This window comes from Amblyraja radiata, chromosome 4 (assembly GCF_010909765.2).
Source record: "Amblyraja radiata isolate CabotCenter1 chromosome 4, sAmbRad1.1.pri, whole genome shotgun sequence".
NCBI lineage: Eukaryota > Metazoa > Chordata > Chondrichthyes > Rajiformes > Rajidae > Amblyraja > Amblyraja radiata.
Genome location: NC_045959.1, coordinates 110883160 through 110902370, shown reverse-complemented (window position 1 = coordinate 110902370; position 19211 = coordinate 110883160). Strand labels below are relative to the sequence as shown.

General features: G+C 44.6%; 1 protein-coding gene across 1 annotated transcript in view; it reads right to left on the bottom strand.

Moving 5' to 3' along the window:
• itga9 (integrin subunit alpha 9) overlaps positions 1 to 19211 on the bottom strand; it is a 377946-nt gene that overhangs the window by 277411 nt on the left and 81324 nt on the right. The window contains exons 11-13 of the mRNA XM_033020414.1: positions 15960 to 16054; positions 10254 to 10344; positions 4412 to 4457 (exon numbers count right to left, since the gene is read on the bottom strand). Of these exons, the coding sequence (XP_032876305.1) occupies positions 4412 to 4457; positions 10254 to 10344; positions 15960 to 16054 (232 nt within the window). The remainder of the gene's footprint in view (positions 1 to 4411; positions 4458 to 10253; positions 10345 to 15959; positions 16055 to 19211) is intronic.

Genomic DNA, 19211 nt, shown 5'->3' with positions numbered 1-19211 from the left:
AGAGCGTACAAAATCCATTCAGACAGGATCAAACCCGAGTCTCTGGCACACTAAGGCAGCAACTCTACCACTGCGCCACCGTGCCACACCGTGTACAAGATCATGAGGGGAATAGAGCAGGCCATCATTGAATAGGGTCATAAGTACATTTCTCCATTTCCACTTTATCTTTATCTCTTAATTAGCTTGTGGCCACTCTTGAATATAAACCTCCCACAGAGTGTCTAGGATAAAGAATTTCATAAGTTCACAATCTTTGTTTAAAGAATTTCTTTCTATCTCAGTCCACAGAGCCAATCTGTTCCTCTGAGAACCTTTGTTCCTTTCCAGCAAAAGTAAAAGCAGCTGCATCATTAACCCTGACAGCTTTAGATAAGGTTATCTTTCATATTTCTAAACTCAAAAATATATACTAAAACCCTTCTCAGTGGCTGCCCTCCTATCCTAAAAAATTAGGATGAGATACACTATCTTTATTCTACCCCCTCTAGTTTACTTAGAAGAAGTAATTTATTATACAATTTATTGTATCTGTCGTGGCTGATGTGTCTGTAAATCTGCAGCAAGTAAGGATTTCTGGTTCATTTCTGGTGCATTTTTTACTTTTGACACTTGACACTGAACAGATATACGCTTCCTTTAGTGAGGGAAGTCAAAACTCTACTCAATCTTTCACGTGTTGTCTCTCCAAAATCCCAAATAACGATCAAAACTTCCTTGTTCTTGTACTCATTTGAAATCAAAACTAACCACTGTATTGGCTGGCATGTTAGGTCCCTGCTATTATGTACCATGACCTCCAAACTCCTCTAAAAACGCCGTTTGCAGCCCCGGAGTGCTGGGCCTGCTGCACCTACATCGCGGGGCTGTGGTTCGCGGAGCTCCCAACGCGGGCGGGGCTGATCAACATCGTGGAGTCCTGCGACTCCGCCCGGCTCGGCCTGTGGACTTCGGGAGCCGCGGACTCCGGTGGGAGGTGACTGATTTGGAGGTCCGGGCCGCTGAGGATGTTCTCCGTTGGGGTTCGGCGTCGGTGTTCCATCATCCCGGCGTGAGGGCCTGAGCATCGGACCACCCGTGGCGGCGACTGCGGGTGCTCGGGAGGCCCCGACCACGGGTGAACATCACGGGTGAACATCTGGGAAGATCGGCGGAGAGGCTGGCTGGACTATGGTACCTTCCTCCACTTTGGTGCCACTGTGTTGTGTTGTGGTGATGTTGTGTCGTGGACTTCTGTGTTTTTTAATATGTTTTATTTATTTATTATTTATTTATTATTTTGTGTTACTTGACTGTAAGGAAAATTCATTTCGTTGTCTCTAATATGAGATAATGACAATAAATTGAATACAATACAAAATATGCCTTCTGAAACCATTCTATTTATCCCTTAAACTTTCACATAGTAAGTGCAGCAAAATTAGAGCTTGTGGGATATGGGGACATGGTGCAGCATAGAAACAAAATAGTACATAAGACAAAAAAAAAATCACAATGACAGTTGTTTTTCAGACTGGGGAAGCATATGGAGGTCTCCTTTAGGATTCAGTGTGATAATCGTCAGTCTATTTGATATGTATTTATGATTTGGATCTGAGACAAGAAGAATTTTTGAATAAGCTTATAAATGTAATTAACGATTGCAGACATTTAAAGGTCAGCCAAAGCAGTGAAGTGGACAAGCACAAATGAAATGGATTGAAGAATATTGTGACGTATGTTCATGGAGAGGCAATTAAAAATCTAAATCTGTAGTTTTACAGAGAATAGAAGATAAAAATATTTGACTTGCATGCACAATTATTTTTAAAATTGCTGGCTCAAGTTCACAAAGCTGATTAAAAATTACTTTCAAAAGATCCCGAACAGACAAAGTGAGCAAAATGGAGTCAAGATGAACTGGAGTATTGTGCCCCTTTCTGTGTGCTATCAAGATCTTGGAGAGAGCACAGAGATATATAAAAATGGTACTCAGGTGAAGAACTTCAGTGACATTATGGGTCTGGACAAGATGAAATTGGTCTCCTTAAGGCAGAGCTGTTGTTTAAAATGTTTAAATGATTTATAACAGGAGACGGATTTCTGTTTTGGCTTTTTTGGATAGATAGGAAAACCTGATCTATTTTGTCAAGTTCAGAATGGAAATCTTAGTACAATACTTTGTTTTGTAGACTAAAAGGTGCCACTATGCATACCAGTCTCATAAACTAAACTAAATAATTATCTGGTAGATTGTCTATGTGCAGGTAGATAAAAGATGGTCTTAGCCATGTTCGGCACAGAAACAGTGGGCTGCAAAGCCTGTTCTTGCGCTGTGCCTGTGGTGGATCTTTGCCTTATCGGCTACTTCAGCTGTTGGGCCTGACCACCTAATTTAATTCATATACTTTTTCAACATTGGTAGTATTATTTGTAATATTAAAAGTTCTATCTCTAAAAATGTTTAAATCTAGTTTTAAACTTTTTAGAGGTGTCGATATGCCATCTTTGAGACAGTAGTCACAAATAAAGGCACTGCTTAGTTGAGTCATAGTCATAATGCAAGGAAACAGGCCACTCAGCCCAATTCCTTCATGCTGACCAAGATGCCCATTATAGTCTTATTTGCCCATGATAGACCATGATCCCTCAAAATCCTCATGCCATCCATTTACCTGTCCAAATGTCTTTTAAATGTTGTTATTGCACTTGCCTCAACCACTTCTTATGCTAGTTCATTACATATGCATATCACTTTCAGTGTGAAAAATTTGCCCCTCTAGTTCTTGATTCCCCTAACCTGGGAAAATTGATACATATCACTTTATCTCTGCCCCTTATGATTTTATACACTTTTATAAGATTCTATTCTACTCACAGTCTCCTTCACTCCAATGAATAAAATCTTGGCCAGCCTGACTTCCCTCGACAATTCAATCCCTTGAGTCATGGCAACATCCTTGTAAATATTCTCTGCACTCTTTCCAGCTTAATGGATAGGGAAAGAAGGATCCCGACCCATTGTTTTTCCAGAGATGCTGCCTGACCTGCTGACTTACTCCAACACTTTGTGCCTATCTTAGTGCACCTTTCCTACAGCAGAATGATCAGAACTGAATGATACTCCAATTCTTAATAGTCTGTGAAAAGCCATAAAACATAGAACAGTAGAGAACAAGAACAGGCCCTTCGGCTCACAATGACTCATCCAAACATGAGGCCAAGACTATCTCTTATCTACCTGCACATAATCCACATCCCTCCATTCCTTGCCTATCAATATGCCTATTCAAAAGTTTATTAAATGCTACTCTTGTATCTGCTTCAAGCATCTCCTCCAGCAGCACCCTTTGTGCAGAAAAACTCACCCCACACATATCCTTTGAACTTTGCCTCCATCATCTTAAACCCATGCCCTCTAGTACAGTATTTGACTTTTCCATCTTGGGAAAAAGGCTCTGACTGTCAACCCTAACTATACCTCCCATAATTTTATCAGGTCTCCACACAACCTCTGGTATGCCAGAGATAACGTTCCAAGTCTTTCCAACCTGTCCCTGTAGCTAATACCCATTCATCCAGGCATCACTCTGGTCAACCTCCTCTGCACCATTTCCAAACCCTTCACATCCTTCCTGTAGTGGAGCCACCAGTACAGCATGCAATATTCCAAATGTAGCCTAACCAAAGATCTATAAATCTGCATCAAGATTCCTGACTCTTATACTCAAAGTCCCAACCTTTGAAAGGCATCATACCATATGTCTTCTTTACCACTCTAGCTAATTTGTGTTGCAACTGTCATGGAGTTAAAGACTTTGACCCCAAGATTCCTCCGTACATCAATAATTTTAAGGGTCGTGCCATTAATTGTATGTTTCCCCCTTAAATTTGGCTTTGCAAAATGCAACACCTCACACTTGCCCGGATTAAACCCATCTGCCATTTCTCCTCACATTTCTGTAACGGATCTATACTTTGACAGCCTTCCTCACAGTCTGCGACTCCAACAATCTTAATATTATCTGCAAACTTACTAACCAACCCGTCCATGTTTACATCCCAGTCATTTCGTTTAGTTTAGAGATACAGCGAGGAAACAGCCGAGTCCGCAGCGACCAGCATTCCCCGAGCATTGACACTATCTTACGCACTATGTCAATCATATAGTTAAGTTACTAATTAACATGCAAATTCAGCATATTATGCACTGAAAATTCCTCCGATGAATATCCAATAACAGAAATGTTTGAAATATGACCATCACCTTTCATGAGAAAATCTAGATTTCTGTTGTTACAGGTTATCAGTTATTACTTTCATTTTAATAAAAAGCCGAGTAGAACAACAAGTTCAGCCTGAAGGTGTTTGAGTTACAATAACTGTTCAAAAACGCTTTAAAGTGCAGTAAGAAACATGAAATAGTTCTTACCGAAGCAGAACCACGCTATTTGACATGAAGGCACCAATAGTTACATCTGGAATGAAATGAGACATTGGTATAATTCCCCAAATTGTTTCAGTTACAAAATATTTTTCTCCAAATTAATATTTAAAAACTAGAAATAACCCCTCCTGAATCTGCAGGTGTGCTTCTGTACCTCTTGCCTGATAAGAGAGGGGAGAAGAGGAAGTGATCGGAGTGAGATTGGTTCATGATTATGCTGGTGGCCTTGCTGAGGCAGTGTGAAGTGTAGATGGAGTCAATGGTAGTGTGGTTGGTTTGGGTAATGGTCTGTGCTGTGTCCATAACTCTGCAATTTCTTGCAGTCTCGAATGGAGCTTTTACCAATATATGCTGTTATGCATCCTGATAAAATGCTTTCTACGGCATATCTGGTGAGGGTTATTGGGGCATGCCAAATTTTCCTCAGCCTTCGAAGGAAGTAAAGGTGCTGCTGTCCTTTCTTGGCCATTGCTTCAATGTGGCTGGTCCAGGACAAGTTGGAGGTGATAGTTATTCTTAAACCCTTAAGCTTTCAACCATCTCTACTTTGGCACCATCAATTTATACTGGGGTATGGGTAGTGCATCACTTCCTGAAGTCGATCCAATCTCCATTGTCTTGCTGACATTGAGGGAGAGGCTGTTGTTTTAGTACCAGGTTACAAGGTCAATTTATTTCCGACACTCCAACTTGTTATTATTTGATATCCAGTCCCCTACGGTGTGTCATCTGCAAATTCGTAAATTGAGTTGGATTGGTATTTGGCTGCACAGTCATGGGGTTATAAGGTACATAGAATGGGGATGAGTGCACATCCTTGCAGTGCACCAGTGTTGAGGATTATTGTAGAGGATGTTTTGTCACTGATTGTGGTCTGTGGTCATGAAGTCAAGGATCCTGGTGCAGAGGGGAGTGCTGACTCCATGTTCCACGAGTTTGGAGATGAGCTTGAATGGGACAATGGTATTGAAAGCAGTACTGAAGTCTATGAATAAGAGCCTGTCATACGTGTCCTTCTTATACCAGGTGTTCCAGGGATGATGACACCAAATTCTGGAGTAACTCTGGAGAGAAGGAAGGTGACGTTTCGGGTCGACCCTTCTTCAGACTGAAAGTCACAGGATGAGTGATGGGCCAGGGAGATGGCATCAGCCCTGGATCTGTAGGTGAACTGCTGTGGATCAAGGTCGCCTTGTAGGCTGGACTTAATGTGTTCCATAACCAGCCTCTCGAAGCACTTCATGATGCTGGATGTGACGGCCACTGCACGGTCGTCATTATGGCATGAGTTGCTTTTCTTTGGCATCGGTATGATAGTGGTCTCCATAAAGCAGGTGGGCAACTCAGAGTACGGAGAGATTAAACATGTCCATGAACTGTCCTGCTGAGTTGGTCTACTTCATTCCTAAGGATGCAGCCAGGGATTCGTCCGGGGCAGTTGTTTTCTGTGGTTTCACCATCAGGGAGACCTTCTAACTTCTGCAACTGTGACCCTGGGAAAAGACACACTCGAGTCTGATGGGACGGATGTCATCGCCTTGTTGGCCTTCTGCTTAAAGTGAGCACAGAATGCATTAAGTTCATCAGGGATGGCCGTACTATCACCAGCGATGCTTTTGGGCTGCATTTGGCAGCCAGTTATAGTAATCGGGCCTCGCCACAGTCTGCAGGTGTCCGGATGATTATACTGCGACTTAGGTTTGTCCCGTTATTGTCTCTTGGCAAGCCTGATGGCTTTGCAAAGGTCAATTCTTAAAGGGTTGACGGTGGATATGCAATGGAAGGCATTTAAAGACTGCATGGATGAACTACAACAATTGTTCATCCCAGTTTGGCAAAAGAATAAATCAGGGAAGGTAATGCATCCGTGGATAACAAGGGAAATCAGGGATAGTATCAAAGCAAAAGATGAAGCGTACAAATTAGCCAGAAAAAGCAGCCTACCAGAGGACTGGGAGAAATTCAGAAACCAGCAGAGGGCTTAATTAGGAAAGGGAAAATAGATTATGAAAGAAAACTGGCAGGGAACATAAAAACTGACTGCAAAAGTTTTAATAGATATGTGAAGAGAAAGAGATTAGTTAAAACAAATGTAGGTCCCTTGCAGTCAGAAACAGGTGAATTGATCATGGGGAACAAGGACATGGCGGACCAATTGAATAAATACTTTGGTTCCGTCTTCACTAAGGAAGACATAAATAATCTGCCGGAAATAGCAGGGGACCGCGGGTCAAATGAGATGGAGGAACTGAGTGAAATTCAGGTTAGCCGGGAAGTGGTGTTAGGTAAATTGAATGGATTAAAGGCCGATAAATCCCCAGGGCCAGATAGGCTGAATCCCAGAGTACTTAAGGAAGTAGCTCCAGAAATAGTGGATGCATTAGTGATAATTTTTCAAAACTCTTTAGATTCTGGAGTAGTTCCTGAGGATTGGAGGGTAGCTAATGTAACCCCACTTTTTAAAAAGGGAGGGAGAGAGAAAACGGGGAATTACAGACCAGTTAGTTACAGACCGATGTTAATCGGTAGTGGGGAAACTGCTAGAGTCAGTTATTAAAGATGGGATAGCAACACATTTGGAAAGTGGTGAAATCATTGGACAAAGTCAGCATGGATTTACGAAAGGTAAATCATGTCTGACGAATCTTATAGAATTTTTCGAGGATGTAACTAGTAGAGTGGATATGGGAGAACCAGTGGATGTGTTATATCTGGACTTTCAGAAGGCTTTCGACAAGGTCTCGCATAAGAGATTAGTATACAAACTTAAAGCACATGGCATTGGGGGTTCAGTATTGAGTGGATAGAGAACTGGCTGGCAAACAGGAAGCAAAGAGTAGGAGTAAACAGGTCCTTTTCAGAATGGCAGGCAGTGACTAGTGGGGTACCGCAAGGCTCAGTGCTGGGACCCCAGCTATTTACAATATATATTAATGATTTGGACGAAATAATTGAATTCAACATCTACAAGTTTGCGGATGACACTAAGCTGGGGGGCAGTGTTAGCTGTGAGGAGGATGCTAGGAGGCTGCAAGGTGACTTGGATAGGCTGGGTGAGTGGGCTAATGCATGGCAGATGCAGTATAATGTGGATAAATGTGAGGTTATCCACTTTGGTAGCAAAAACAGGAAAGTAGACTATTATCTAAATGGTGGCCGATTAGGAAAAGGGGAGATGCAACGAGACCTGGGTGTCATGGTACACCAGTCATTGAAAGTAGGCATGCAGGTGCAGCAGGCTGTGAAGAAAGCGAATGGTATGTTAGCATTCATAGCAAAAGGATTTGAGTATAGGAGCAGGGAGGTCCTACTGCAGTTGTACAAGGTCTTGGTGAGACCACACCTGGAGTATTGCATACAGTTTTGGTCTACAGTTGAGGAAGGACATTATTGCCATAGAGGGAGTACAGAGAAGGTTCACCAGACTGATTCCTGGGATGTCAGGACTTTCATATGAGGAAAGACTGGACTCGGCTTGTACTCGCTAGAATTTAGGAGATTGAGGGGGGATCTTATAGAAACTTACAAAATTCTTAAGGGGTTGGACAGGCTAGATGCAGGAAGATTGTTCCCGATGTTGGGGAAGTCCAGGACAAGGGGTCACAGCTGAAGGATAGAGGGGAAATCCTTTAGGACCGAGATGAGAAAAACATTTTTCACACAGAGAGTGGTGAGTCTCTGGAACTCTCTGCCACAGAAGGTAGTTGAGGCCAGTTCATTGGCTATATTTAAGAGGGAGTTAGATGCGGCCCTTGTGGCTAAAGGGATCAGGGGGTATGGAGAGAAGGCAGGTACGGGATACTGAGTTGGATGATCAGCCATGATCATATTGAATGGCGGTGCAGGCTCGAAGGGCCGAATGGCCTACTCCTGTACCTATGTTCTATGTTTCTATAGTGAGCTTTCTTGTACTGCTCGGGATTGTTTGACTCGTATGGAGCAGTCTTCATCTTCACCTAGGAATTTGCATTGCAGTTTATCCATGTTTTCCAGCTGTGAACACTTGGATTGTCTTCATCAGAATGCTCTCCTCTACGCATCTGCTGATGAATCAGTCACGGCAGCAGCGTACTCAATCAGGTTAGCTGCAGAATCCCTGAATAGGGACCAGTCCACTGACTCAATGCAGTTGCGTAGGATGTTATCTGTGTCAGCAGACCAGCACTGAACAGCTTTCAGCACTGGTTCTTCCCAATGCTGTTCTTGTTTGTAGGCAGGGAGTAAAAGCACAGCTAGGTGGTCAGGCTTCCCGAATTGTTGCTGGGGAACGGAGCAGGTGGTGTTTTTTTAATGGATGTGTGGAATTGGTCGAGGGTGCTCTGGAACCTGGTGGGACAAGAGACATGCTGATATCGGCTTGATTGAAATCGCAGGGGCTTTGTCAAGGATGCAGAGGAGATTTAGCAGAATGTTGCCTGGGTTAGGGGGTATAGCTACAGGGAGAGGTTGGACAGACTGGATTGTTTTCTCTGGAATGCCGAAGGTTGCAGGGAAACCTGATAGAAGTATTAAAATGATGACAGGCATAGTCAGAACCTTTTTCCCAGGATGGGAAAAGTTTAAAGCAACTGAGTAGGGCAACTTTTTTTTTTTAAACGTAGGGCAATGGCTAGAAAAGTACACCAATGCCTCTACTTCCTTAGAAGGCTTAAGAAGTTTGCCACGTCCTCACCAACTTCGACAGATGTGCCATTGAAAGCATTTTATTGGGATGCATCACAACATGGTTTGGGAACCGCTCCACCCAACACCGCAGGAAATTACAGAGAAGTGTAGATGCAGCCCACACCATCGCACAATCCAAATTCCCTTCCATTGACTCCATCTACACTTCGCACTGACTCGGCAAGGCCACCAGCGTAATCAAGGACCAGTCTTACCCCGGATACTCGCTTCCTTCCCCCCTCTCCCATCAGGCAAGAGGTACAGAAGCGTGAAAATACATTCCTCCACATTCAGGGACAGTTTCATCCCAGCTGTAATCAACCATCCTGTCACCAACTATAGAGTGGTCCTGACCTACCATCTACCTCATGGGAAACACTCGGACTATCATTAATCGGACTTTACTAAATATTATCATGCACTGAAAGTTATTTATTTGATCCTGTGTCTGTGTATTGTGGACGCCCTGATTGTAATCAGGCTGGCTGGATAGCACGCAATAAAAAAGCTTTTCACTATATCTTGATACACGTGACAATAGAGCCTGGTCTTGTGCTGTACTGTTGTCACAAATAAATAAGCATTCTAAAGGTTAACATCAACAATAATGCCTCATTATCTTCATGGGTGCTTCGGAGCAAATACAGGATGAACCATGCACCTCAAAAAGTGTGTGACCATTCATCTTAACTATGCGGCCATGATTTTTTAATCTCTATTCGATTGCCCCCTCAGCCTCCTGCTCTCTAGAGAAATAGCCAAGCCAAGCCAGTTTTTCCACATAACTCAAGCCCCAGTATCATCCTTGTGAATCCTTTCTGCATCCTTTTCAGCTTAATGACATCAATCTATAACTAGGAAACGGGAATTGCAGATAAAATTCTGCAGTCTCTCTCTGGGTTGCTCTTCTACCCTTGCTCATCCCCAGTGGTTTTTGGTCTTATCTTCAATAAGATATTAACAAAAAGGTTGCTTCCACAACCAGATTTCATTGGAATCATTTGAACAACACTGAGTTCAACCTGTTTTAAAGAGATTCCTTTAGTCCTATTTATTTCTCCCCGCCCCGTCTCTGTTCCTAGAAAGCGTCACTGTCTGATCTATCGGTGGTTCCGATATATCTGGCTTTTATTTTAAAACTTGACTTTCAATACTCATGTACCTTTGTAAGCATTTCCATCCATGTCCACTCCTCCTGATATGGAATGGCCAAACATGCGCAATTCTGGATCAATGTCCTGTGCCAGCAGTTTCTAGAAGAGTGAAGGTGTAACAGACATTAGCAAAAAAAACAAGTTCAATTGTAAATCTGAGGAGGCACCCACATATATCTTCTAATAATGTTACAACATAGACATAGAAATTTAGAAAAATAGGTGGAGGAGTAGGCCATTCGGCCTTTCGAGCCAGCCCCGCCATTCAATATGATCGTAACTGATCATCTAAAATCAGTACCCTGTTCCTGCTTTTTCCCCATATTCCTTGATGCTGTGGGATGGGTACGTGGTTTTTTTGGGAGGGGGGGGGGGGGGGGTGAGAGGATGCCAGGATCTCCTCTCAGAAAAGACAGTAAATTAACATCATTTACAACACATGATGTCTGAATCCAAACAAAACTCCATGCAAATAGTTTAGATATCATGAACGAGAAGCCACACAGTGACCGAAAAGATTCAAAGCAGTGTTGCACGGGTGGCCCAAATCTTATTTTGTGCTTTCCCCTCACTGTCAAAATCTGAGGCTCATGACAGAACGGGGTTTGCACCCAAAGGACACTATTCTGTCAGCTCCACCGTTAGTGTGGACCAGACAGTTAAGCCGGGTTTCCAAGGTGTTTACAGATGAACATGGGCAGCCACTAAGGGAATCTTAGGTCTTTAGTGGGGGCATTTATTTAAGAAAGTTGGATTCTAGTTTCTTTAGATAACGAGACAGTCCACGGCTAACTGCAGCAAGACCTGGTCAGCATTCTGGTCTGTACTAATAAGTGACATGTTACAATCAAAAACTTTACTATACCATTCTACTGTTTTTTTTAAATTGCTGTTTTTTTCCTTTTTCCTTCCTCCCACAATATGTAATATGTAAAAGAATATGTGATTCTGTTCCATTCTGTTTGTACTTTGTTTGTTTATTGTTTGTTTTTTGCACAAAGTCCTCGAGGATTGCCACTTTTCATTTCGCTGCACATGTGTATGTGACGAATAAACTTGATTTGACGATTCTATCATTTTGTCTCTGAGTTATCTTTTCCAATTTCATTTATTCAATCACCATGACAAACAGTGGTACCTATGATTGCTCATTGATTCGGGGGGGGGGGGGGGGGGGCGATGCAGCATAGAAAAGGACCCTGCATTCCACCAAGTCTACACCAAACCTTAAGTCTACTAATCCTAGTCTGATCCACTTTATTCTTCTTCCATTCTCAATCCACCGCGAATTCTATTACTGCAGTATATTACCTGCTGCCCTCATTATACTCTGTCATATAGAGTAGCTATGGTATGGGAGCTTATGGTCAACAACCACCAAAGACTTCTTTCCCACGTTACATCTTATTCCCAAACTGATTCTACCTGTTCTTCTGAGCTAAGATTATTCCTTACTACAATACCCTCTTCATCATTTATTATCCACATCCTTTTTACTTTCAACTAACCCTTCCAAAATGTGAAACACGTCAAAATATTTAGTTGGTAGCCCGGTCACTTTTTCACATATCTTTGTAAAAGCTATCAAATCAGATCCATTTGCCTCTATTCGTGCCATCAACTCATTATTATCTTGTAATGAATGCTGCATGAATTCAGATAACGAGCCTTTAATTGTAGGTAGACAAAAATGCTGGAGAAACTCAAGTCAAGTCAAGTCAAGTCAAGTTTATTTGTCACATACACATACGAGATGTGCAGTGAAATGAAAGTGGCAATGCTCGCGGACTTTTGTGCAAAAGACAAACAACCAAACAACCAAACAAACTATAAACACAATCATAACACACATATTCTTTTACATAATAAATAATGGAAGGAAAAACATTCAGTAGAGTTAGTCCCTGGTGAGATAGGCGTTTATAGTCCGAATGGCCTCTAGGAAGAAACTCCTTCTCAACCTCTCCGTTCTCACCGCATGGCAACGGAGGCGTTTGCCTGACCGTAGCAGCTGGAACAGTCCGTTGCAGGGGTGGAAGGGGTCTCTCATGATATTGTTGGCTCTGGAGTTGCACCTCCTGATGTATAGTTCCTGCAGGGGGGCAAGTGAAGTTCCCATAGTGCGTTCGGCCGAACGCACTACTCTCTGCAGAGCCTTCTTGTCCTTCGCAGAGCAATTCCCAAACCAGATGGTAATGTTCCCGGACAAGATGCTTTCCACCGCCGCTGCGTAGAAGCACTGGAGGATCCTCGGAGACACTCTGAATTTCCTCAATTGCCTGAGGTGGTAAAGGCGCTGCCTTGCCTTACTCACGAGTGCTGAGGCGTGTGATGCCCATGTCATATCCTCGGAGATGTGGACTCCCAGATATTTAAAACAGTTCACCCTATCCACAGGATCCCCATTTATCCTCAATGGAGTGTACGTCCTCGGATGATGTGCCCTCCTAAAGTCCATGATCAGCTCCTTCGTTTTTTTGATGTTCAAGAGGAGGCTGTTATCCTGGCACCAGAGTACTAGACCAGCCACCTCCTCCCGGTAGGCCTTCTCGTTGTTGTCTGAGATCAGGCCCACCACCACAGTGTCATCAGCAAACTTAATTATTGAGTTGGAGCTGAACCTAGCCACACAGTCATGTGTGTACAGGGAGTACAATAGGGGGCTGAGGACGCAACCCTGGGGCGATCCTGTGCTCAGGGTGAGGGACTTCGATGTATTCCCTCCCATCTTGACTACCTGGGGCCTGGCGGTGAGAAAGTCCAGGACCCAGGCACACAGGGAGGTGTTGAGCCCCAATTCCATTAGCTTCCCGGCCAGTCTGGTGGGGACTATCGTGTTGAAGGCTGAACTGTAGTCTATGAACAGCATCCTCACGTAGCCCCCCTTCTGGCTGTCCAGATGGGAGAGAGCGGTGTGCAAGACCTGGGAGACCGCATCGTCCGTGGATCTGTTCGGACGGTATGCGAACTGCAACGGGTCCATGTTCCGAGGGAGGAAGGCGCAGATGTGTTTCTTCACCAGCTTCTCAAAGCATTTCATGACTACCGAGGTAAGGGCCACTGGACGGTAGTCATTCAGACAGGTTGGGTAGGCATTTTTTGGTACCGGTAGAATTATGGATTTTTTGAAGCAGGCAGGGACCACGGACTTGTCCAGGGAGAGGTTGAATAATGTAGTGAGCACTGGAGCTAGCTGCGTAGCACAGGACTTGAGTGCTCGCCCCGAGATACCATCGGGGCCTGCAGCTTTTCTCGAGTTCACCCGTGTCAGAGCCCTCCTCACATCGTGCTCGGACAGCGAGAATGTGTGCACATTCCTCCCTTCAGCTTTGGTAGCCAGCCCGTTGGCGGTATTGTCGATAGTCGGCAGACCTGGAGTGGTGTTGCCCCTCTCGAAACGAGCGTAAAAGGAGTTCAGGTCATCAGCTAGGAAGGTGCCGGCACTTGCGGATGAGGGTGGGGTGCTCCGGTAGTTGGTTACAGTCCGTAGCCCCTGCCACAGACTTCTGGTGTCCTGCTGCTCCATCTGTAACTCCATCTTGTCTCTGTACCTTCTCTTTGCGTCCTTCACCGCCCTTCGCAGTCGGTAGGACTCTGCCTTGTAGACGTCCATGTTTCCTGATGCCAGGCCCGAGTTGTAGGCAGCGGTGCGAGCATTCAGGGCCACACGAACAGACCTGTCTACCCAGGGTTTTTGGTTCGGAAAGGTGCTTACCCTTACCGTGGGGACGATGTTGTCGGTTACTGTTGCGATGAAGTCCGTGACTGCTTCCGCGAACTCACTGACGTCACGGGAACTTGCTTCGAACATATTCCAGCTGACATCACTCAGTGCATCTTGCAGCATGGCCTCTGACTGGTCGGACCACCACTTTACTTCCCTCGTCTCTACCGCTTCCCGAACTATCCTCTGTTTACACTCCGGCAACAGGAAAATGGCAGCGTGGTCAGATTTTCCTAGGGGAGGGAGTGAAACGGCCTTGTAGCCTTTCCTGAACGGCGTGTAGCAGTGGTCCAAAGTTCTCTCCCCCCTGGTGGCACACGTGATGTGTTGGTAGAAGTTCGGCATGACCTTCTTGAGATTTGATTTATTAAAATCTCCAGCCACCACCATAGCTGCATCCGGGTACTTGTTTTGATGTCGACATAGCACATCGTGTAGGGCCGATAGTGCCACGTCGGTGTCCGCATGCGTTGGAATGTAGACGGCTGTGACTATCACTGAGCCGAACTCCCGGGGAAGGTAGAATGGGCGGCACGAGATCATCAGGTGCTCCAGGTCCGGCGAGCAGGAACGGGAAAGCATCTTGATATTTCCAGGGTTGCACCAGTTGTTATTGGTCATGAAGCAGACTCCTCCACCCTTGGATTTCCCAGATGTTTCTGTTCTGTCAGCACGGTGGACAGTGAAGGACTCGGTTGGGCAGATTACCTGATCCGGAATCAGCGAGGTCAGCCATGTTTCAGTCAGGCAGAGGATGTTGCAGTCCCTTATGTCCCGCTGGAATCTGACCCTCGCCCTGAGGTCATCCAGCTTGTTTTCCAGGGACTGGACATTCGCCAGAAGAATGCTGGGCAGAGATGGACGAAAGGCTTGGGCTTTCAGCCTATTCCGAATCCCCCCCCCCCGCTTCCCTCGATGTTTTCTCCGGGTTTTCCTTGCAGCCGAGCTCCCATTGTTGTTGCAGCAGCTTCTGCTGATCTCTGCTGGCCATGCTGGATCAGTAAGTACAGAGTTTAAAAAGTCTCCGTTTGCCCTGGAGTTTAGATTTAAGAGGGTTTCCCTGTCATACTTTGTTAGAACTAGGGAGTTAGAACTTAGAAATAAGTTAAAAAGGAACATAAAAGTTAAAAACACACACAATTTTCTCGGAGCTGCCACAACGGCGACTGGACAGGGCCGCGCCATTTTAAAAAAAAATTTTTTTTGGTCAGTGAGTGAGGCAGCATCTATGGAGCGAAGGAAATAGGCAATGTTTCGGGTCAAAACCCTTCTTCAGACTGATGTGAGGGTGGGGGGGCGGGGGGGGGGGGCCGGGAGGAAGAAAGGAAGAGGTGGAGCCAGAGGGCTGAGGGAGAGCCGGGAAGGGGAGGAGAAAGTAAGGACTACCTGAAATTGGAGAAGTCAATGTTCATACCGCTGGGGTGCAAACTGCCCAAGCGAAATATGAGGTGCTGCTCCTCCAATTTACGGTGGTCCTCACTCTGGCCATGGAGGAGGCCCAGGACAGAAAGGTCGGATTTGGAATGGGAGGGGGAGTTGAAGTGCTGCTTTGAAGGAGCCTTTAATTGTGTCTGTTTACCATTTCTCCTGACTCAGAAAAAAGAGAAAAGAAAATATAAACAGCAAGGACAGAGATGCAATGCAAACACCTTGTCAGCCCACAGCAACATCAAGATCCATTCTTTTACACTAATCCTGCTGTAACCTATTTTATTCTCCCTGTTTTCCCATCAACTCCGACTTATCTGCATACTAGGGCAATTTCCAGTTACCAACTAACCTACCAATCTGCATACTTTGGGGATGTGGGAGGAAATTGGATTAACTGGAGGAAATTTACACAGTCACAGCCAACCTGCAAAAATCCACAAGGAGAGCATGAGCTGTCAGGCTGTAGGACAGCGACACCACAATGTCTTCATTGATTGGAAACATAAAATAGCACTAAGCTGTAGCAATGATAGCGTCAGTGAAATAAATCAATAAATACCATTGAATATCTGGAGACTAATCCATTGGGATCTCCGTGATAAATGTAGACAGCTCCTCGAAAATCATTCTCATTAGGTGCTCCAATTGCAACATCTGAAAAAGAAACTTCAATCATAAAAATGTTGTGGATAAGGTGGTCTACTGGTTTTGATGTGGAACTAGAGTGTGGTGCATTGGAGATTTGACGAGATCATCCTGGAAATAGAATGGAAAGTAGTTTGTGACTGCAGGATGCGTTTTGCCCATATCCCTCTAAACCTTTCATATCCACGCACCTGTCCAAATGTCTATTAAATGTTGTTATGGTAGGTACAGAAAATGAAAATATAGGGGGCGAGCCTAAATAGGCTGTCCCACTTGGGCGACCTAATTGGCGAGTTTAGAAGAGTTTTAAAAAATGACATGTTGAAGACCTCCTTCGACTATGTAGAAGACTTCCTTCCACCTCCTTCGACTATGTTGAAGACTAGGTTCGACTAACTTCGGGAAAATTGGACACCGAATAATGGAGAGTGAAGACGACCTCCTTCGACCTCCTTCGACCTCCCTTCGACTATGATGAAGACTATCTACGACCACCTTCGACTACCCTCGATTACCTTCAACTAACATGGCGACCTACTACGACCTACTATGACTAAATCCACGAGTAAAAATGTATTGATTTTTTCCATGGCGACCTTTTTTTACTCGCGGGCATTTTTCAACATATTGAAAAAAACGCCGCGACCTAACTGAGGCCTTGAGTTAGACGCGGAGACCACTCTCGAGCATGAGGGAGAGTTACGAAGACCTCCTACGACCTCGTGTCGACCATGCTGCGAGTATGAGTCGAGGGGCAAATTCGCCAGAAAATAGCGGATTAGGTTGCCCAAGTGGGACAGGCCCTTTACATCAGTAGTAGTGAAGTTACTGAATTCAAAAGGACACAGTTTATGCTCACTTTGAAAGACAGGGACTGATTAAGAGGATTCAACATAGATTGGGATTTTTTTTCACGTAAGGCTTTTGGCAAAGTCCCACACTTTGTTCCACAGTTCGGCCCAGAAGGTTCGTATACATGGCATCCATGGCAAACTAGATCTAAAACTGGTTGGGCAATAAAAGGCAGAGGATAGTGGTCAAGAGATATTTTTCTAACTGGAAATTGGTAACTAATCGTGTAGAGCAGGGATTGATAGTGGGAACATTGTAGATTGCCTTATGATTTGGGTGCAAAAATACAAACATTGATTAACAAGTCAAAATTAGCAAAGAAGGTTGTTGAAGGATACAGAGGAACATAGATTGGTTGACAAGTTTGATGGATGTAATTTAATCCAGACAAGTGTGAGGTGATGCATTTTGCAATGTCAAACACTAACAGGATATACACAGTAAATGACGGGGACCTCAGGAGCGTTGATGTACATACATAGAAACATAGAAACATAGAAACATAGAAACTAGGTGCAGGAGGAGGCCATTCGACCCTTCGAGCCAGCACCGCCATTAATTGTGATCATGGCTGATCGTCCCCTATCAATAACCCGTGCCTGCCTTCTCCCCATATCCCTTGACTCCACTAGCCCCTAGAGCTCTATCTAACTCTCTCTTAAATCCATCCAGTGACTTGGCCTCCACTGCCCTCTGTGGCAGGGAATTCCATAAATTCACAACTCTCTGGGTGAAAATGTTTTTTCTCACCTCAGTCTTAAATGACCTCCCCTTTATTCTAAGACTGTGGCCCCTGGTTCTGGACTCGCCCAACATTGGGAACATTTTTCCTGCATCTAGCTTGTCCAGTCCTTTTATAATTTTATATGTGTCTATAAGATCCCCCTCATCCTTCTAAACTCCAGTGAATACAAGCCTAGTCTTTTCAATCTTTCCTCATATGACAGTCCCGCCATCCCAGGGAACAATCTCGTGAACCTACGCTGCACTGCTTCAATCACAAGGAAGTCCTTCCTCAAATTAGGAGACCAAAACTGTACACAATGCTCCAGATGTGGTCTTACCAGAGCCCTATACAACTGCAGAAGAACCTCTTTACTCCTATACTGAAATCCTCTTGTTATGAAGGCCAACATTCCATTAGCTTTCTTCACTGCCTGCTGTACCTGCTTGCCAACTTTCAGTGACCGGTGTACAAGAATGCCCAGGTCTCGCCGCACCTCCCCCTTACCTAACCTAACCCCTAACTACATCTTGGGTACATGTTCATAGTTCCCTGAAAATGGGGATGCAGGTGGATAGGACAGTGAGGATGGCATTCCTGCCTGTATAGGTTGAGACATTCTTGCTTTCACTTAATAGAGATACATCACAGAAACAGGTCCTTCGGCCCACTGAGTCTACATGGACCAGCGATCGCACCATACACTAACACTATCCTAGAGACTAGGGACAAATTACAATTTTACCAAAGCCAAAGACCTGTGCGTCTTTGGAGTGTGGGAGGAAACCAGAGCACCCGGAAAAAACCCATATGGTCGCAGGGAGAACGTACAGACAGCGCCCATAGTCAGGATCGAACCTGGGTCTCTGACGCAGTGAGGCAGCAACTCTACCAATGTGCCCTATCTTCATAAGCTGAGACATTCCGTAGAATATTTACAATATCGTGTGCAGAGATATAAAACATTATTCTTGCTGCGTTTGGAGTATTCTGCGCAGTTTCTATTGCCACGTGCTAGAATGTGGTACGATTAGAATGTGCAGAAAAGATTCACAAGGATTTTGCCTGGAATGGTAGGTTTCACCGATAAGGAGAGGTTGGATCGGCTGGTTTTAGTCTCACATAAACGTCGGAGGCTGAGGGATGACCACATAGAAGTCTACAAGATTGTGAGGGGCACAGATAGGGTAGTGAGTTAGTCTTGTTCCTAGCATGGGGGTGGCTAGAACTAGAGCCCATAGGTTTAAAGTGAAAGGGGAGAAATTTAAAGGCGATATGCGGGACAACATTTTTCATATAGCGGGCGACAGTTATATTGAATAAGATGCCAAGGGAAATGCTAGAGACAAATACAATTACGATCTTTAAATGGCATTTTGGTCGGGTATTTAGATAGGAAATGGATAGAGGGATACGGGTTTAATGTGGGCACAAGGCATTCGCATAGGCAGGCATCACAGTTGGCATGAACAAGTTGGGCCAAAGGGCCCGTTTCTGTGCTGCCCAACCCTATGACACTACTTAGTTTAGTTTAGTTTAGTTGAGAGATACAGCGTGGAAACAGGGCCTTTGGCCCACCGAGTCCGCACC